The sequence below is a fragment of the Taurulus bubalis genome (genome assembly GCF_910589615.1).
Source record: "Taurulus bubalis genome assembly, chromosome: 11".
NCBI lineage: Eukaryota > Metazoa > Chordata > Actinopteri > Perciformes > Cottidae > Taurulus > Taurulus bubalis.
The window spans coordinates 15,086,518-15,107,495 of NC_136599.1; the positions used below are offsets into that span (position 1 = coordinate 15,086,518).

Genomic DNA, 20,978 nt, shown 5'->3' on the forward strand with positions numbered 1-20,978 from the left:
CTTAAAAAGAGTATGTAAGTAAAGAGACCAGATCGAAATCTGAGGCACTTAACTACATCATTATTCTACCTCAATAATGCCCATGGTCTCGACCTCTCCCTTTGAACGTCACATAACCCACAGTCCTTACAAACACCATACTCATTCGTACTCTAAATAAACTCTAAATCACGACTTTTTAAAACAACACTTGAATGGGTCACACCACAGCTAAATGGCCCAATAAAAGGTATCAGGTTTCTGTTAATTACGTTACAGCCCTCAGATTCAATCTGTATCAGGATTCTGTGATGCCACTGAATTAACCTTCAAACCTTACATGTTCTGCATTCTGCCCGCAGGGTTCATCACAACCACGACAAATGCTTAGTGAAACAAATGCCTTGAGCAGAATGAACCGAGTAACCCCCCAGAAACCGACCGGTGTCGCCCTCTAGTGCATTTCTTCAGGTACGCCACATTATTCAAGATCACCGCTGACCCGTAGGAGAAGAAATAAAACACAAGACATATTCGGAGCGTTTTATTCATGATTATTGTTGTCACACTATAAAGACTGACAGTGATGCGTTGTATAAAAATCTTTACACGTAGAGGTAACAAAAAACAATTTAGACACAGGCAGCGAAAAAAAATCTAACCATCCATGTAAAATATTGTATTTATTTCTTCTATATTTCCTTCATTGTTAGGCTTGCAAGATGTCAGACAGATACATTACACATAAAAAACAACAGCATACACAACCACACACATAGGTTGAATCTTTAAAATAAAGCACTCGGGTTGGAAGATTGTTTGCAGGCCTGAGACAACATTATATCCATGGGCGGTGTTACGACGAACACACATTATGAATCTCCTGCATTTTCTAAAAGTATTAAAATAAATAGTTTCATCAGAGAAAAACGACCTGTAAACATGTGGCAAGCAATAAGTGGAGTGCGTCAAGTTCTAAGGAAGCAATGGCAGCTAACACTAGACATAACAATATCAGTGAAATATGCATCACACAATGAAAGTATATAAACGGATTAAAATGTGCCTACAGACCTGGTGCTTGGTCAGACATTTAAACTATTACTGTACCTCAAAAGTTTTACTTATGTGGACTTGGAATCGGTTTCCAGTCAGGTGTGCGTTTTGCCTGCAGATTGACACCTTACAGACAGGCTTGCAGAGAGGAAACATGTCCATTTCCTACAATGGCTTTGGATCACCTACTCCAGCTGCATTCATTCACTAGTCACCGATATACTTTGGTCATCAAACATTTGGCCTATCAAGTTTCTCGTCACCTATATTATATCTGCTCAAAAATGGCTCACAAAGCTTAATGCACAAATCCTTTATAACAAGTTACAGCAATTTTAAATACATTAAGTCAAATCCTTACAGTCAACTCCTGCCACTGCGATGAGAGGGGAAATCAAATGTTGTTTGTGGCACAGATCTTGGGTGACTTCAGTCATTTCCTGTCTTTTTAAACATTCATTTAGCCAGGTGTTGTGTTACTGTATGCAAGAGAGTAACAGGCAGAGCTATCCTTCCAGGGGCGGCCGCAGAGGAATACAGCCATCCATCTCCAGAGACTCAGGCCAGCCTTCATACTTGTTGCTGCTCTTACTGTTCTTCATACGCTAATGGGAGCAACCATGGGAAACAGAGCTGATGTCAACGAGGCAGAATGGGATCAGGACGGGACTCACCAACCTCAACTGTAAGTTTACACGACAGCCAGTTTTTCACTGCTTGCATTACCATGTTACTGTAAATATTAAAAAAGGTATACAAGGACAGAAGCACTAACATTTATCATGCGTTATCACATTTTCAGGTGAAATGGATATTTAATATGGCAAAATGTTGAATTAAGTCTCTTGCGATATCTTATCTACAGTGTACACTACCACCAATGTTAAGACTCTTGTGATATTAGTACATATAGGTATATCCCCTCCTTATTTTATTGCTGTATCACAATACCAATCTAAATGTATGCAACTAATCTTTATGATTATGTTATACATCTTTTATGATATTGATGACACAGGGGGGATTTCATTTTTACAAAATCTTTAAGAACTTAACTGAAAGCAAATTAGAGTCACATCAAAAGGAGCTGATGATTTCCACCCATGGCCTCAGCTTAGCATTGATAGTAACATACCTGCTCAAAGGGACTCTTATTCTCGATGCCCTTGGCTCCAACAAACACCCAGCTGTCTCTAAAGGCCAGCTCCTTCACTGCAGTGCTCCCAAGATTGTCAAATAGTCGTCGGGACTCGTCGTTCATCCTGTCATCCGCAAATGAAAATAAGGTAGCAGGTTAATGAATAATAGGTGGGTTCGTCTACCGCAGTCTGCATGTTGAAGATTCCTTTTGCAAGATACTGAACCCCAAATAGTGCCATCGGTGTGTCAGTGTGTGAATGAGCGTTTAGATTAGATTTTGATGGGTAGGTGGCATCTTGCATGGTAGCCCCCGCCATCAGTCTATGAATGTGTGTGTGTGATTGGGTGAATGTTGACGTGTAGTGCAAAGCAGTTTGAGTGGTGGGAGGACGAGAAAGTCCATTTTCCATTCTCCTGAACCAAAAGGGCTTATGGTTTAAATGAAGTGCTTATCCTCTGTTTAAGTTTACTGAAATCAAATGCAGGTCAATCACATTACTCAGTGGGCTCCTCCTGGGCTTTACTATGGTTTCAGAGTTAATCTGTCTGGTTCAACCACTTACAACCCCGATGGGCTTTTAAACCATACGATTTTCTGAGGTAATGGAGCGATTTACGATTGCGCTTATGCCAAAAGGCATCCATTGTTCAATAACCAATTAATTAAATGCAATTATCAAAAATAATGACGGCACCACAAGGGCTCGTCATTACCCGCAGGGCATTTGTCTTCAAATCAACATTTTCGACTGCTCGGCTAACCTCACCCAATATCAGACAGACTAGAACTCAAAAAGGCCTGGAGCCATGCGGCCAACCGCTCACCTCCGTCAGTGACAATTGTTTTTTCTCTTTCACAGTGTTGAACTTCAAAGATATATAGAATGTACCAAATGCAAATTAGCTCATTACGTATGGATTCTTATACAATAGTGGAGAATATAACATTGCATTTGGCTTGCATGGTGAGAGCAGATGAACCAATATGCATCGGCTGTTGGTTTATTAGACCGGTTGCACAATGATCCTACTTAGGTCTGTTTAGCAATGACAATGTGCTATACAAATGTTGTTCTCTATAGCAGTGCCACACAACATGCAATGTGAAATATCCTTTAGCTTCAGCGGCCAATTTATCGCTTCATCTCAAGTTATCCGACACATTGCTTTAGGGTGCATCTAAGGCGAAAAGAGAGGGGTGTTGGACTGGAACAGATTGGATTCTTACTTTGTAGCTGCATCATCAAAGGAAGCCACAAACACGAGTGTTCCTTCATGGAGCGGCCGGAGAAACTTCAACAGGTCAGAAATATCTGCGAACGAACATCAGATGAGCCAGGTCCTGCGGTTTATAGGGTTTTATTGCCAAGCCCTATGTAACAGATGTGAAATATGTAGCATACGTTAGTGTCTGGTTTCTATTACCTCCTGCCCACATATCAAAGGTCTTCGTATCCAAGAGCTCTCCAGTCACCCCTTAAGCAAAGAAACATCAGTTAGCTGTTATTATAACATAACCAAAAAGAGCTTAAAATATCAATGATGAGGACACGCTTACCATTAACCAAAGCTATGTTAAGTCCTCTGCCCACATTGTTCTTCACACTGCTCATTAACCTTCGAGACAGAAACATAAACAATTGAAAAGCTAGCTGAGCCACTTGAGGGGAACCCCTTGCCTTGAACTTACACATTAATCTACACACTTGTACACACGGCATGGCACTTGAGAAACAACAACATATATAATAAGACCCAGGACTAGAGACAAAAACAAAGAAATGGGGGACAGACAGACTGAAAGAATACTTGCATTCAGCTCCCCAGACAGGCTTGGAGGCCTGGTTATGACAGCACAGGGGAAAAAAAGAACAGAGTGTGAAACCAAAAAAAAGAGAAGAAGAAAAGACAGTAGGGGAGACAAAGACATAGATGAACAGAAATTAACTAATAAGCACTGAATCTCACATCTTGTCCTCCAGGCAGATCTTGGGCCCAATGACGTTGGCCGCACCAGACACCAAGCGGAAGGACAAATGTTTTGGGGGACAGGGAGCTGAAAGTCCACATTTATACCTTCGAGGGCGGGTTTCAGCTAAAATATACAACACAATAGTCAAGGGTTATAAGAGATACGATTAAGACACAACATTGATCATATCATGATCATACTTGATAGGAAGAGTCGTCAAACACTTTTTATACCATAGTTTCTTTTACTTACCAACTGTTGGTTTTTCGCTTGCACCTGAAAAATAAAAAAATATTTACACTCAAATGAACTAATCTCATGTCATAAAGGCTTTGTTTGATCATCTTGTATAATATTCCCCTATCCTTCATCACAAACCTTCACAAGCGTTGCTGCTAATTAATCTCTAAAATAATGGTGGGAAATGCTCGTCACTGTTGCCCAGGTAGATACTCAATTATTAAGTCTATAAAACAGAGCAACTCTCCAAATCCTCACATTAAGCAGCTGGAGCCAGTTAGCTATTTTAGTTTGATAAATTGTTCTTAACTAATTTCGTGATGACAGGAAGTCCATTCCTGTCATCACTGAAATGATGACAGGAATGGACTTCTTTCATTCACTTCTCTTACCGCTGAAGAAATGCCGCACAGATGAAGCACTCGCCCCTCCAAATAATGTGTTTATTAATAGCCAGGAGAGCCCCACCAGCAGCAGCACAGCCGCAGCTCTAAGGGGAGCTGTCAAGAGAAACAGGTAACACCAGTTCAGGCAAGGAACATGCAATTACCACCGGAACAACAAGTTCCCACTGGAGTCGACCAGAATGAACACAAAACTTTAACCAACCTGTCAATCTCATGATTCACCGTCTCATAGACCTACACAGAGACAACAAAAAAAGCTGCATTAAGGTGGTTTGAATTTCAGCCAAGTCTGCCAGGTGAGGTTATTTTTACAGTGCCTTTTTTGGGGGGTCAAAAACTGATAATTAAAAATATGTTTACATTTTCTATTTGCCATGACAGAACTTTTAAAAGGGTGTAAATAAAGGGAATAGTTTATACATGAAATATGTTTTCAATTATAATTGCAGTAATTATAATTGCCTCCGAGGCAAATTTGTAATTTTGGCTATGCAAAATGAACTGATTCAATTCTAAGCGTTTTTATTAAACAAGGGAATAATACAATGTGTATATTGTATTGTTTTTATGCAACTTTAAAGAGTTTTACAAAATATGTAAAGTCTTGAAGGAAACGATGGGCATTCCTTTATCAAACTGGTACATTTAACCCTTAGAAATCGCAACATTTGCAATACAATTCATCTATGGTAATTCCATTCAAAGTTCAGTAAGACATCTTTAACCTAAAGCTTTCATTTTTCACAGTGGCCATTCAAGATGGCTCTTACAGAGTTAACGTTTTTAGGAGTGACATACACACCCATCGCAGACATGGCAACAGCACACGCTAATCCCTTTGACAACATAATCGATCACTTATATTAATTTACAAAAGGAGAAACGACAGCTCGTACCTACGTCCACGCTTCAGGCGAGTACCGTTACTGCCCTTTTCTCGTCCGCGTCGCTAGCGTGTAACGTCAATGACCGGTAGAGAGGAGCTGTTGCTCTCGCCACAAGGGACTTAGGGTTATTTCTTGCGCTGTTTCCTCATCGAGGCGCCTCTGCTTTAAATCAGCTTTAAATGAGAAGACGGACTGTAATCAATATCCCCAGTCGACCATTTACACAAGTCGTATTACGTCACTTCGCACTTCACAAGCATGGGGGGGCGAAAGTATATTCCAAACTGTCGTGTCTTCCGTATATAGTCCGTTCCCACTGCGTCTGCGCAAGCTTGTTCACGTGACCCAGATTTATGTTAGTATGTTAACCATTAATTACATTTGTTTTTATTATCGTTGAACAGATATGTGACTAAACGTCTGTCCCTCCTTATACTGTCAAAAAAAACAACAACTATGAATCTACCTTTGAATTAATACATAATTTGCATTGACAAAAAAACATTGTAAATATTGCGCGAGCACAACGCCTCCTCGTGCACGCGACCAGTTCTTGAACGTCAAGATGGCTGCCCACAGTGCTGTTCTGTCAATGTCCAAAATCCTTAATCCCTTCTGGGGTGGACGCCTTGGACATACGGTCAAAGTAAGACTAGCGACATCGCTGTCGTCACATTGGTAGTGCACGTTGTTGTTGTCTGGCTCCGAATGGAAGTCGTATTATATCTGCTTTAGACTATTTCATCTGAACACAAGGTCATATGGTAAATATTCTTCCACATCTTTTCAACAGCGCCGACATAGAGTTGGTTGCATTGGACCCTCCGATAATAAAATGCATTTGCAAACACGCTCTAACCCAAATCTCTCTCTGCTTTGTATTTCAGGTATTTGGAACAACCCTGACCAGTCACAGGAACAAGACCGGAAATAGTGTGAGTAAATCTGATTGTCTATGTGGGTCAAAATCTTGTCAGAATGAGTAGACGTGATTTGTTTGTAATGGTATGCTAATGCTATGCCAAAAAAACAACAACACTGCTACTCATTGAACTATATATTTCCAAGCTGTATGGCTTTGGGTTCAACTTTGGGAGAGGTGGGGTGCTTCTTGTGTTGGTTTTAATGTAACCTTGGACTGCTAAATACCCCAGGAGAGGTTATAATACCTCAGTACTCTACTACCAGAGCTCTTTTACGTGGCTATCAAACTATTACTATCTAACTCTTGTCCTTCTGCTTTCCTTGCTGTCTGTCTTCAACAGAGTGGTGACATTGTAAGTAGCCGACTCTGACATGGTTAACTATCCCAATGCATCACTTCATGAACAAAACAGGACATTACCTTTCATGCTGGTGCTGTGTGATGTAGGAAAACAAATATCTTACTATGACTAGAACACCTACTGTCTTAAAGAAATGAAACATCACATGTCAAACAAATAATCGATATATCTGGGATAGTAATTATATCCTAATTTAAGTTTAATAAAAACTTTGTTCTTTTGTTCTTCATGTATTAGGTGATTTGCAGATTATTTGCAGGTTCACACTTGCAAAACCACCAGTTTTTGTTCTTTAAATGGAGTACAGATAATTATGTATAAAATGCCAATTTTACAGCCTCCTCCTGCAAAGTATGGAGGCAGACACACTGTGACCCTCATACCTGGGGATGGAATCGGTCCAGAGCTGCTTAATCATGTCAGAGAAGTTTTCAGGTTGGTGAGACCACAACCAAATCATGTTCAAAGTGTTAACTACAGACTGGTCTCAGATTCAGCCTCTGTTTTCTTTCTTTATGCTGTAGGTTCAGCTGTGTCCCAGTGGACTTTGAGGTGGTGCATGTCAACTCTGCTCTGGAGTCGGAGGACGATATCAACGATGCCATCACTGCCATTCGCCGTAATGGGGTTGCCCTCAAAGGCAAGCAAACCTTTTTTCTGTGTCACATGCAGATCATGAAAGCAAAGCACAGCTGTGAGAAGCATGTCATATATAATAAGAACATGAGACTAATGTTCAACTATGTTAACTCTCCTCATAGGTAACATAGAAACCAAACATACCATGGCGCCATCTGTCAAATCCAGAAATAATCTTCTACGGTAAGAGTTTTAAGGACATATTGATATAGGCTCTCTTTTGTCAGATGGCTGACATTTCTTCCATCATTTGTGCCTTTGTGTCTGGTAATATCAGTTGGCCTATTTTATTTTATTTTATTCCTGACAACCCATCTCTCTCTTTTTCTCTCGTTCCATGTGTATATTAACAGCACAAGCTTAGACCTGTATGCCAATGTGATGCACTGCCAGTCGCTCCCTGGAGTTCAAACTCGCCACAAGAACATTGACATCATGATCATCAGGGAGAACACGGAGGGAGAGTACAGCAGTCTGGAGCACGAGGTCAGACGGGAACAGAAACGCTATCAAATCTACTGTCTCCTGAAACGAACACTTCTCCTCCCTCCTTAAAATGCTTCTTCTCTATCTGTCCTTTCCTTTCCTCTCTTTGGGAGTGAGGTACTCCCCATGTACTATTTTAAAAATACAGCATTTGTTTAAGAAGGGGAAAAAACATGAATCTGATATACTTGATTATTGGTGCAAAGATGGGTATCGTTCGGATTTGATCAATACTCTTATACTACTAATATAATACTCTTATTGATACTATTTATTGGCTATTTTCGATTATAATGTGAGAGAAAAAGACAATTAAGAAAACTATCGATATTGCTTTATTATTCTCGATGTGTACAATAGTCTTTTTTGAGCAGCAATAAAAAAAGTTCAAAAATCTTTAAAATACATTTGCAGCTAAACAATTAGCTAAGTGATGATTAGCTTTCATTTATTAGACTATTCTAATTATCAAACTCTGCATGGCATCGCTAACGTTACCTGCAGAGGACAAGGGTGGACGGCTGCTTGCCAAACACTGGAAAACTGTGTATTTCTGCAGATTTATGTTCTGCTTGTTGGCCAAATCGTGTGATATACGTTTCTGGTATTACGTCCTCATTTGTGAGGGTTTTATTGAATTTGTGACAACAAGAATTCTCAGCATCTACTGGAGTAAAATGTTGCAACACTTTGGATCTTTTTGTTCTCTCTGCCATGGTGTGCCTCACGCTGTAAAGAGCCGCAGTCGGTGTTTGTGTGTCAGCCCTGAAATGTATGTTGGTCTGTGTACACCTCTAGTCACGCACATCAACGATTGTGCAGGTACAGCCTGATGTTAGCTTCTACACAGAAGAAGGATCCGTGTCAGTTATACATGCTACTTCACAATAACAATGTAAATACATTATTAACAGCTGTCATTCTCCTTCCTGTCTTCTTTTAGAGTGTACCAGGTGTAGTGGAGAGTCTCAAGATCATCACCAGGAATAACTCCTTCAGGATTGCCGACTATGCCTTCAAACTGGCCAGGGAGAAAGGTCGCAAAAGGGTCACTGCCGTGCACAAGGCTAACATCATGTGAGTTACTCTGAGGCAAAGGTATTGTGCCGTAACTGTCGGGCCACCTGAATCTTGCATGATATTGTGATTTTCTTGGTGCTGGAAATGTTGAGTTTGGCCTTTCTGCTCCAACAGGAAGCTTGGTGATGGCTTGTTCCTGCAGTGTTGCAGGGAAGTGGCGTCTGGTTACCCAGACCTCACATTTGACGCAATGATTGTGGACAACACCACCATGCAGGTGACAGAGGATACAAAGACATACCTCTTTGTTTAGAAAAGTTTCTGATTGTTTTATCTAAATTGTCCACCTAATTATTTTTTTTGTTTCTGTTTTTAGCTTGTGTCCAACCCCCAGCAGTTTGATGTGATGGTGATGCCCAATCTCTACGGGAACGTGGTGAGCAACGTGTGTGCCGGCCTGGTGGGAGGGCCTGGCCTCGTGCCCGGGGCTAACTACGGCCGTCACTATGCTGTCTTTGAAACGGTGAGTGTTTGTCAGTCCATGGTTGGTGGGACACATGCTGGGGGGAGTAACGTAACTCATGCAACGGCGTTATGTAATTAAGAAGGATTTACTACCATGTGCACACATAGCACTTCCCGACACAAGTCTCCCACAATGGCCTTTAAAAAGTGGTTTAGGTGGGTGAAAGTGTCCCCATTGTTTTGTATGTAAAGTAGAAAAGAGGAACAACAACAACTCAGTACAGTGGAAGTTATCACAAAGCAGGAGGGTTTGCGCACTTTCCAGTTCATCAAGATTATTATTTTTGCCGAGAGGCATTCTAGCGCAAAGAGAAGGTTTGTAGGAAATGAGCAAACATGAAATGGGACAAACCGGGAAATTTCCATGTAGGTTAACTTAATTTGATTAAAATGTGTGCTGCTGCTCCTCCTAGTTAAAATCTGGCAACACTATTGTGCCAGAAGATTAGCGTCATTGGACGATGATGACGGCATTTTCACAGCTGAAAAGCATAATTTAGGGCTATCATTATGTACAAAATAATGGTGATATTTTAGCTCTTGTCTTTATTTGGTATTGAGGTAATTCAAAAGGAAAGTTATTTCTTTAATGTTGAATTGGGGTTTCAGACCACAGTTTATAACAGGTTATTAGTCATTGTAATGGATTACATTTTTAAACGATCATTCCAACCCTGGTGCTGTCCCCTGTTTATTATTAAATATTATTATTAAAATATGATATAATTTTACTTAGAATTTTGTTTCTTGTCCTTTTTGTTCTGGGTCTCAGGCCACAAGGAACACAGGGAAGAGTATTGCGCAAAGGAACATTGCTAACCCTACTGCCATGCTCCTCGCCAGCTGCATGATGCTGGACCACCTTCAGTAAGCTTTTCCAAATAAAATACTTTTACTGTACACCTTCCTGTGGTTCCATCTGAGATATGATGCTCTTTTACTGTGGTATACCAGTAAATAAATAAGTCTTTTTTCTGTATGTGTTCAGGCTTCATGGCTACGCAACTATGATCCGAAATGCAATCCTGACTACTATGAATGAAACCAGGGTAAGTCTTCGGTCACTGGTGGTGAGCCGTCCGCTCACCTGTCGCGCTGCCACAAAGCTAACACGCCATTGTTGTGTGACGGAGGGTTAGAGGCCTTGGTGGCAGATCTGGCATGCTTCCCAGTGGGCATCAAAATACACAACACAAAGCAGCATTCTGCTCTTTCAATGTCACAAAGCGTTTATGAAGTGCTACACTGTATGGCCTCTGGTTTTACATTGTGTTTCATTGACATTAACTTAAGTCCCTGAGCTCATTTTAACACTTGATCATCCAAGGCAATTTTGTATACGTGATGTGTATTTCCTTTTTACCCAGTGGGAAATGGTTTGCATCCATACGCTTTAAAAAGAAAATATATATATATTAATTTTTCACCATATTGATGATATGTTTTTGAGTTTCCTGTTTTTTTGTTTTGCAGTTGCACACAGCTGATATTGGGGGTCAGGGCACCACGTCAGATGTGGTTCAGTCCATCATGAGGATCATCCAGAGTAAAGGGCCGCTCATATCTGAGCTCTAAATACACACACAGACACACACGCACAAACACTCGGCAGAGGTGTGAGTTTGAACAGGTTATCCATGCTTGTCTGTTGCCATAGCTCTGGGTCTTATTGCTGGCAACAGGACGTTTCCTGTTTTTTGTTGTACACAAAGCTTACTGATAACTGTACAAACAACCTTGTATCCCCACCTGTGTGTTTCACATGTAATAATGACCGTCGCAAGAATTTATTTAAAAACGGTTTACCATTGATCAAATTCAATTATCACTCCTATCGGGTGGTAAATGCTACTGTAAGGATATTTCCTGAGTTCATCAGGTTCATTCAGTTGAAAATGTGTGGTCTTACAAATTGTTATGAAACATGAAAATGCCTCTTGCTGTGGCCTGATGCATGTTGGGGTCAGAAATGTAAAAATAATATCCTGATATGACCATCCATTTTCAACTCTGCAGTCTTCAATGTGGATCATTATTATTTTTTCCGCATGCCGACTATGTTACAGCCTTTTATTCAACAACAATGTGCTATGTCCATTTAATGCCTTACTCATTTTCTGTTGTTGTCATACTGTAACTTAAATAGCAGGTTGCCTGTTTATAAATATACTGTCCTGTGTGTTCATATCAGATCAACTGTACTTAAAAAATGGCAATGTAGCTATTTCATGTATTGTATCAGAGGAAATGTTGATTAAGGAAAGTAAGTTTAGCTCATGTCACAAAAATATGCTGTTATATTTTAGTCTAACCAGGCAAGAGTTCGTAAAGCCGGATATCAAAAGACTTAATTTATCATGAGTTAAATAACCTGTGGACGGTTATGTATACTGTTTAACACAAATGGTATCAATAAAGAAATAATCTACCTTATTGTGCTCTATTTTGACTGAAGTTTGAATATGAAACATCTCTCAAATGAGTTTTAAAGATAAAGTAAGTAGGGTTCAAACTATTCACACACTTTAACATTATAACCTTTATGAAGTTAAAATGTATAGCAGGACTGTAATCTGGCAACTGAGTGTATTAAGCCTTTATAAAAGGGGAACTTTTCATTGTTAAGATTTATCTTGATTCATTGCCTCAGCTTCAAAGAAAGAAGCTCTGGCCTCCCACTGGGATTAAAGATTATTTTTCTCCAAATTAGATAAAGCTCACTGATCCTTACGTTTGTTTTATAATTTCACGCTCCATAAACGGCTTACTCTCAACATTGAATGACAAGTTGCTGTTTTACATTTCACCACTAGGTGGCAACACTACTTTCTATATCTAGAGTTACCACAAAACTAACTTGGAGCAAATTGTACACAGCTGTATGCATGTTCGCTCCATTACATACACTGTCTGGCAAGGACAAAAATACAGAATATATGGATCACTATGTGTGTATGTTATTACTGCACTGACAGTAGTGTGAAAAAGCTGTAGGGAACCAGAAAACAAAAATAATCCACATATTTGCAGCATTAAAAAAATATTCTGGTTCTTTTAATGTGATTTCTAGGAATCAGACTCTTGGCGTCAGACTACAAGTTTCTAAGACAAACGTGAAGGATTTTGGCTTATCCTCATTTAGCATGAAACCAAACCATTTATTATCTTCACCTGGTAAAACCAAACCATCAATTATTGTTCGATCAATTTTCTTTTTAATACTCTGACCACACAGTCATTATGAGGAAAAACTTCCCTGGCGCTCTTAGCCAGCAGCTGCAGGAAGAGGAGCGGATAGATTCTATAGTGGTTCATCAGCGACCTCCTGCTCACATATATTGTACAAATAATCCCAGCATGCCTCTCTTGCTCTGATGCGGTCAACAAGGGCACATCCTATTGTAATGGCACTTGCCAATTCATCATGTATCTAAATCTGTCAGAAAGCTACAAACTGTTTCCTTTGTTTAAAGTATTTGCACATAGAGCGAGGAAATGCTTAGTGTAGAGGCTCTTTTTTCAGATGTAGTTGACCTAGGGAATCAACAATCATATACAATGGTGTAGCTTGGGAAATTGTAAGGAATTACTATGTGTGTACTTTGGCCTCCGCCAGTTGGCCGTCGTTAACACTTCCTCTCTATTCATGTCAGTTATTCACTCTAGTCTACAGAGATCAATTTTTTTGCTGTACGTAAGAGTTTCAACACCCCGGGCCAGCTTTTTCTCATTGTCTTCTACTCACTGTTTACTTCACTTCACCTCGCATCACTTCTCATCACTGTATGTATACGCACACCCGCTCCCCGTCACCTCTCACCTCTCGGTCTCCCCCCTCTGAGCTGCTGAGCCCCTCTGAGCCTCCGCTGGAGCCGGCCCATGAGGCAGATGTTCAGACCTTTGTGGAGAGAAACAGATGCTGCAACGAATCACTGGCCATTTCAAACTTTACGGGCCACCACTCAGTCCTTGTATAAACCTGTGAAGGGATCCAGTCTACTGTGCAGTTTTTGTTGCGAGAAATTGTGTTGTTCACCCAACTTTCCGAAACAAAAACACTTACCCCCAATGTTATCAAGCCATACAGATAGTTTGGGTTTTTATGTGCCCAGTTTTATAGATATCTATCTCTGAGGTTTGCGCCACCATTCCGATACAAATGAGGTAAATGGAATTTCATTTGTGGTGCTGACAGCATTGAGAAATCACATTTGGAAAATTCAACACCAGCTTTTCTTTCCAAAAATAGTGTCTCTGCCTGATACTCTAGAATAGATCACAGAGCTTTAAATAGAAAACTTCTCCCAGCACATTATGATTTTCCAGAATAATGGAGAAGCAAAAGAAATGTTGCAAGGGATGCTAAAAGCAACGTTTCAAACTTTGAGCACCATAAACATTGTTATTCACCTCCTTTGTATTTGAGTGGAGGCTAACACATAGACAGACATCTGAGCATTTTGCAACACAAATTAAAGCAAACTATCTGCATGGCCAGATACCACTAGATTTAAGTGAGAATTTATAATTTTTTTAATTTGGGTGAAAGTGAAGTGGTGCTTAAATGTTCCACAAATGTCCCGAGCTGCTGTCCAGTGTTCTAGACTATAGTGACAGGGAGATTTGCAATCGAGGGGCATCTGTCCTGAGCAGCAGCAGCAAGATAAATCCCCCCATGGATTCTAGTGGTGAGGTGGGTGCATCTGTGATGACTAGGTGGTGACGGGGAGATAGAAGGGCGCTCGTTTAACAACAGCATGGACATACTAAAGGCAGAGACAGAATCTTATTTAAAAAGTGAAGGCAGCAAGATGATATGCTAACAGTGTAGGTGTGTTGCTGTGCTATTTGATTGATGTGACCAGCTGATGAGAACACCTGATATCATAATTGACAACCCCAGATGATGACAGCAGGAACATATGAGTGAGCATGTGTGAAATGCGTGAATGACAGGATGTATGAGGAATTAATTACAGGTCTAAGCATGGAAAAGAATAGTAATTAAGAAAAGCTTAATACCATACAGGCGTGTTCTTAAAGTTTGTGGCTGGTTCACCAGCTTAGATGTCTTGTTTTGCTCTGCTCCTTCACCTGCACCTTCTCTTGCCTTTTACCTTCATTCCTTGCCTTCTCTTGGCAAGGAATGAAGGAGGTGTGAAGGTGATTAAACATCAGGTTTAATACTTTTCATCCGCTTTTGGAAGACAGCTAATCTGAAAGGTTAAGTCAAACTACGAGATATTATACTGATATTATAAAATGGGGTTTTAATATTGGCCATCCATCTGGCCTAGCTTACTCCAGATAATTTCCAATGTCCCTCTTCTCTTATTCTTTATCGCTCTCTCTCTGTCACTGTTTCACACACACACTACTAGTCGCTCAGTGTAATTCAATATCCAACGTTTAATTTCCACTTCATATGAACATGACCCCTCCTCTCGTGTTGAGCAGCTCTGCTATGCTACGCAGTGCATTGCAGGTGATCATAATCAGTCAACTAGCCTCTAATGAGGCTCTGCCGAGCACAGCTGCATCCAGTCAGTCGGCTCTGCTTTCTGCTAATGTAGCTTCCCCCCACAGCTATGGCTTAGCTACATTAAGCTACGTCAGTGGTCAGCTATTCTCCATTACTTGGGCCTGGCCGGCTGTGTGTGTGTTTTGGATTCTCTGTGTGTCTTCCTCAGCAGTGACAGCCCCTATGAGAGAAGAATCACGAACGAGCAGTTGGGAGAAGTTAGCGGTAACTTTTGCTTGGCAGAAATGGATGTAGAAAGAAGGTCAAGGGTGATAGCATGCTGAGGACTGAGGGGAGAGAGAGCGCAGACTTGGCTGGAGGATAAGGGGGAGAGCCGGAGTATTGGGCTAAGTGAGGATTGTGAGGTCTTGGTTGGACGTGGGAGGAAGAACAGTGTGACATGTGTAGAAGATATAGTTTGATAACCAAGGAGTTAACTGGGCAGTTAGCTGTGGACACACTTCATCACCACCTTATTTTTCAGCGGCACACTGTTATTTTTTTCACAGGGCTGGTTTAAACACCAGAGGGTTACCACCTCACTAGGGGCATACGGTGCTTATCGTCGCAGCTTTGCTAAAAGTGAAGTGGTGCATTCGAACAATTTTATTTATCTGTTTTGGTTGCTCGACTATTCCTATTTGAAGGCAGATTGCTCGTCCACCTGCAGAGCAACTGCTAGGGTTTCACTACCTTAAATAAGGACACTCCAAGGAGCATGTGCAGGCCAACATGCCTGAACCGGGGTCACGCAGAGAGACTTTCTTTGAGACTTTCTTTCTTTCTAGACCAACAACCCTGATACCACTTAAAGCCTAGGTAGATACAGGGGGCTCCCCGCTCTCTGAAGTACAATGCATCCTTACTTATTTTAAAATTAACACACACACACACACACACACACACACACACACACACACTTGTTTTATATGACTCCAGCATATATCTTTTACCTTGTAAAATAAATGTATAAGTCGTAGCGCTATTAACCCTAGGGCAGGAAATCTGAGATTCCGGGCATAGCTGTGTGCATGTAGATCCTTCTGACTTATATATGTTACATATGCATATACTTTTACTGGAGCCATGTTCTTAGCTCCAGGCAGAGAAATGTAATCCCACCTGTGCTACATGAGGAAGCCATCTACAAGGTCCGGGCCTGCGTGCGGTCCAGTGTGGTTAAATGTTGGGTTATATGGGGGGGTCAGCACACATGTGGGGTGCTTTATCACATTGTGTCTAAATAAGAACCTGTCTGTCTTGCTCACTTTTCCTACCTCACATACTTTTTTTGTCCCCCCTTCTCCCCAGCACTGAAAGTCTCTTGGCATAGTGAGAGTGAGGGGAGCCTATGAGCTATTTCTGTTTGGTTTTATGTTTATGATAAATTAGTTGTGTTGCTAGCTAGGTCTTCTGAGAATGTTGATGTGTTGGCCCTCATCACAGAGAAACAGTTAGGTCACTGCTGCACTTTGGCCAGATGTGTACTGGAGAGGAAGAAAGGGAGGCAGGAGAGGTAAAGCAGTGCTTGAGTGGCTATTGATGGGCTATTTGTTCCATCTGAAACCATTCTTCCATGCTTGCCAATATTTCCCCGGTTCTCTCTCTCTCTCTCTTGATCACTCTCTCTCTCTCTCTAATGCTATTAAATGTTTTACCGTCTGTGCCCTTGCTGTGAGTTCAGGTGGCACTGCCAGAGTTACATTACATCAAGGCAAGCATGCTGCACTCATGACAACCTGCATTACACTGCACTGATGTCATCACAACTCTGCGCCCCTGAAATCGGAGCATCTTGGCACTTTGACAACTCGGCAACCCCCCACTTTCCAGCTCTGTATTCTGCAGTTGAAAAAAACAGTGTGTTCTTTTGGTTGCCAAAACAAAGCTAGCGACACTCATGTAGTTTAATCTAATAAATGCCTTGAGTCTCATCCACGACCAGTGACTCAGATCTGTGCACTCTGTAAGCGCTCATCTCCTCGACCTGGCCGGGACCCCACCTGCTGCCAGACACATGTTATTAAGAGAGTAAATACTATGTCATACTAAAAGACATGTGCAATCCCTCTAAAACTCCCAAAGTGAGAAATGCTTTTCTATCACTTTAAATTCAAATCCTTCCTGCTGTACCATTATCCATATATTGTACTTAACAGCGTTAGTTAAATGTAATCCTGAGCTGCTTCTCTTGTGTCTCTCCATTTTTTTTGTCTCATAATCTGACATTATTTCCTCTCTGCTTCCTCTATTGGCCCCCTCCCTTGTTTTTAATGTCTGCAGTGCTCTCCCCACTCTCCTTAGATGAAGCATCTCTAAAGAGTTTTGATGAAAACAGATTTTTGCAAATCCACCAGAAAACACAGCTTTGATTATATACCTCTATTTACTGTTGCAGCTCTGCGGGATTCTTGTCTGCATTGCTCTTCATAAACGGCGTCTGGTTTCTGAATGAAATTTGAAGTCTGGGGGGTGGGGAGTGCAACAAAAAAAAGTGAGTTTCTGAGGCTCTGTAGCAGACTGTGCTCAAGTAAGTCAAGATTGTATTGAATATGTGCTCATGAAATAAGCAAGTATGCTGACCTTCCACAGTGGGATGAATTTGTGGAGTGCACGGACCTGGAGAACCAACTGTGAGGCTGCAGACAGGAAGCACAGTGAGATTTGAACTAGCGGCAGGAACACACCTGGCCTCGGGGCAGGCTAATCAGTGACATACCTGATGCGACTCGGTGCAAAGCCACCTAAGACAAGGCAAATATGAAAACACAGTCTAGCAATGACCTACCATCCATCTCCTCTTTTATCTTGCCATCTTTGAATAGTCAACCAATCAATCCTGTCTTTTGGTGAATACAGAGGGAATGAAGCAGTAAGCCGCCTCTGTCTCTGACCCTTCTCAACTGATGTACTGCCATTAGGTTTTATCACTTAGGATATGTTTCTTAGTTGAAACAATGACAGTGTTTATATTTTCATTACCAACCTTTATCCTGCTTTTGGAAGGGATGAAGATGCAATAACAGACGTAGTAGCAGTAGCACTATGTTGTGCTTGTACAGGCTTTATTAGCAGATAAAGAGACCAGCTTTTGAAGTATATGGTTTTTAGCATTCATATCCTTGAGTTGTTATTGGCTCTGAGGATAAAAGTTCGGCACTTTTTTTCTCACATTCTTTCACTGCTGCTGACCTGATGTTTCTTTCAGCAACCCTTCAAATGCACATACCTGCCTGGCCCCTTCCCGTTACCCACTTCAAAGCTCCTCCACCATCTTTTCCAAGGCTTCCTATCATCATATTGCCTAATCTTAAAAACAATGTCCAGAACCTAGCTGAAGATAGACTATGGGTTCAACATATGGCTTCATTTTCTAGATTTTGCTATAACCTCATGCTGTAATTCCCCAAGCAATTACCATATGTTGCACTTTCTTTAAAGCACTAGTGTTAACAGTTTTCACACAAGATAAGCCCTCATCTATTTGGCCATATCTCAGCTCCTGCATTAACTTGAGCAGTGCACAATGTGTCAGTTAACAGGCAAACACACTTCTTCTTCTACTCTCCTTGTGTGTCATCACTAAAATAGCAGTCATTAAATGATTATACCAAATTGTGGTAAGAGTCCTCGGAAGTTATCTGCTCATTCCCCAATGGATATTTTTAATGGTTTGCTTGGGCAGCCTGGGAAGGGAGGGAGTCCTTCTAGTAGGCAGGTGGAATTAAAGATGCATGCAGGAGAGATGACAGAGAGTCGTGACAGTCACAAAGCACAGGCTCTAACACCTTTCGTTCACTGTCAACTCCCATCATCCCCGGCTCATTTTCCAAGGAAATACAATACCGAAATCTGCCCTAATCCCTGCTCTGCTCCACTAAACAACTCACAGAGGACACAGAGAAGGCTGCATTCTAAATAGATCTCTTTATGTCTGTCTTTACACCTTTGTTCACACCCATTCAGTGTTGTACACTCCTATTTAAAGTTAATCAAGACCTTTTGGTTTTACTTGGACATGTTGCTCTTCCTCAGGGTGTCTTCAATCTTTTGAAGTGGTTTGTATTTATAACGATAGAGTTATTCCAGCTAATTGCCTGCATGATGGCTAAATGACTCAAAGAGCCGGGCTGGGTTGTTTATGTTACTCTCTATATGACCTATTGTACTCAGGACATCCGCTGAAGAGCTAGGAAGACCAGGGACTACCCAGGGATGGTTTACTTTGTAGAAAGAGTCTAACATCAGTCCCTGATACAACAATATATATGTTCTCCATTAATGTTCTTCACATACTTGTGAAATGTGTAACGTGGTATACTTCAAAGAGATAGGCATTCACTTTGTCAAAAAACCTATCCATCACAGCAGGAAGGAAATAGGTGAGAGAACAATTAATTCCCTATCGTTCACTAAAACTTGACAGTCCATCCCATTTGGCCCGTTGACACAGCGTCATTACAGCCCTGTCCCAGCCTGGTCATCATAAACACAGGAGCCCCGACTGAGCAGTAGCAGATGGAGAAGGAGACAGCTTGGGCTGCCATGTTGGGTTGCCAGTATACTTGCCTTATGCACAGTTAAGCCACTCGGCAAGACACAAAGCAGTTCTTTCCAACATCCTTAAGTCGAGGTGACACCTCTGTCCCTGGAGAGGAGGAGCATACTGATATATCAAGATCTTTTTTTGGTCTGACTGGTCAAACCTTGCCTGGTTTCCACAGTCTCCTCTCCCTGGGAACTGTAGTGTCATGTTCCTGGAAAAGCTATAGGAAACTCTGCCAGAAACACGACAGCATATACATTGGCACCATTAGACTACATGTTTGATGTGGACCTAAAGCATCTTAACAGCTGACAGTTGGTCATGATTTTATTACTTTGCACAAACAAAACTACCATACATGTGTATAGACGTGATCAGACACAGTTACTGTATTAGATTAGCACCCTTAGTCAGGCTGATCAGGTGTTAAGACTCATTTTACACATGAGAGGGCTTCATAAAACAAACAGAAACTAGAGTTCATGCAACCCATGACTTCAAGTTCACACACACACACACACACACACACACACACACACACACACACACACACACACACACACACACACACACACACACACAGTGAGGAGGGCCTCTGCAGAGGGCATTAACCTGACACCTCACAAACACACTATGGTGACTGACACACTTAATGTTTCATTGGCTGCAACAGGAGATGAACACCATCTTCCTGAACACCCTCTTTTATGTGCGTATTTGTTTGTGTACGTCAGTGTGTGTTTGCCTCCCTCCTTTTTTAATCACCCTCCTCACTTTTCCTACATTTCCTGCCCCCTATTATCATGTCAGAGGTTTTCCACGACACAACCAAACAGATATTTAAGGCATCTGCATATTCTGTTTGGTTCTTTCCATCTTCCTTTCCATCCTTCCATCTTGAGACAACCCCCATTTCTTCCCCATCTTTGCTTGTTAAATAATAACAACCAGGTTGATTTAACCAGCTGCATATCTGTGCACACGACTCACAGCAATTGTTCCCACATTATTTGAACCGTGCTTCAAAGCAGAGCGGAATGTGTCTAGTGGTGATGGGTTGTTCCCTGCAAACACCCTCTTATCAACACATATGTCCAATTAAGTAGATTGATTATAGTGGACAATTGCATTGAAGTGGTCAGTGCCATTCAGGAAATAAGCAAACAAACAAACATTTTCTTCTTTAACTCTTGGATACATAGTTGAGTAATTGTGGAGTTGTTACTTTGGTGGTTTCCTTTTTAATTTCCATTAAACACATCCGATTTGGTTCA

General features: G+C 41.2%; 2 protein-coding genes across 2 annotated transcripts; one reads left to right on the forward strand and one right to left on the reverse strand.

Moving 5' to 3' along the window:
* Positions 1 to 521: 521 nt before the first annotated feature.
* Positions 522 to 5,933, reverse strand: fam3a (FAM3 metabolism regulating signaling molecule A). The gene is made up of 10 exons (XM_079226588.1): positions 5,691 to 5,933; positions 4,997 to 5,028; positions 4,780 to 4,887; positions 4,400 to 4,423; positions 4,144 to 4,270; positions 3,734 to 3,792; positions 3,601 to 3,651; positions 3,404 to 3,488; positions 2,171 to 2,297; positions 522 to 1,640 (listed from the first exon to the last, which is right to left on the reverse strand). The coding sequence occupies exons 2-10, from the start codon at positions 5,007 to 5,009 to the stop codon at positions 1,542 to 1,544; spliced, it is 693 nt and encodes a 230-aa protein (XP_079082714.1). The 5' UTR covers positions 5,010 to 5,028; positions 5,691 to 5,933; the 3' UTR covers positions 522 to 1,541.
* A 312-nt stretch (positions 5,934 to 6,245) lies between these two features.
* Positions 6,246 to 12,064, forward strand: idh3g (isocitrate dehydrogenase (NAD(+)) 3 non-catalytic subunit gamma). Its single transcript, XM_079225568.1, has 12 exons — positions 6,246 to 6,327; positions 6,569 to 6,616; positions 7,305 to 7,402; positions 7,492 to 7,607; positions 7,729 to 7,789; positions 7,960 to 8,092; positions 9,036 to 9,169; positions 9,287 to 9,389; positions 9,489 to 9,635; positions 10,410 to 10,504; positions 10,626 to 10,686; positions 11,111 to 12,064. The coding sequence occupies exons 1-12, from the start codon at positions 6,247 to 6,249 to the stop codon at positions 11,210 to 11,212; spliced, it is 1,179 nt and encodes a 392-aa protein (XP_079081694.1). The 5' UTR covers position 6,246; the 3' UTR covers positions 11,213 to 12,064.
* The last annotated feature ends 8,914 nt before the right edge of the window (positions 12,065 to 20,978 follow it).

What these genes read in the sequence shown, in the direction of transcription:
- fam3a (XM_079226588.1), bottom strand. An exon ending in TGTGCGGCATTTCTTCAGCG is followed by an intron (nt 4,424 to 4,779) that starts GTAAGAGAAGTG and finishes TTTATTTTTCAG; the next exon opens with GTGCAAGCGAAAAACCAACA. An exon ending in CTTTGATATGTGGGCAGGAG is followed by an intron (nt 3,489 to 3,600) that starts GTAATAGAAACC and finishes GTTCGTTCGCAG; the next exon opens with ATATTTCTGACCTGTTGAAG.
- idh3g (XM_079225568.1), top strand. Translation starts at nt 6,247, where the DNA reads ATGGCTGCCCACAGTGCTGTTCTGTCAATGTCCAAAATCCTTAATCCC. An exon ending in TAATGGGGTTGCCCTCAAAG is followed by an intron (nt 7,608 to 7,728) that starts GCAAGCAAACCT and finishes CTCTCCTCATAG; the next exon opens with GTAACATAGAAACCAAACAT. An exon ending in TCCAGAAATAATCTTCTACG is followed by an intron (nt 7,790 to 7,959) that starts GTAAGAGTTTTA and finishes GTATATTAACAG; the next exon opens with CACAAGCTTAGACCTGTATG.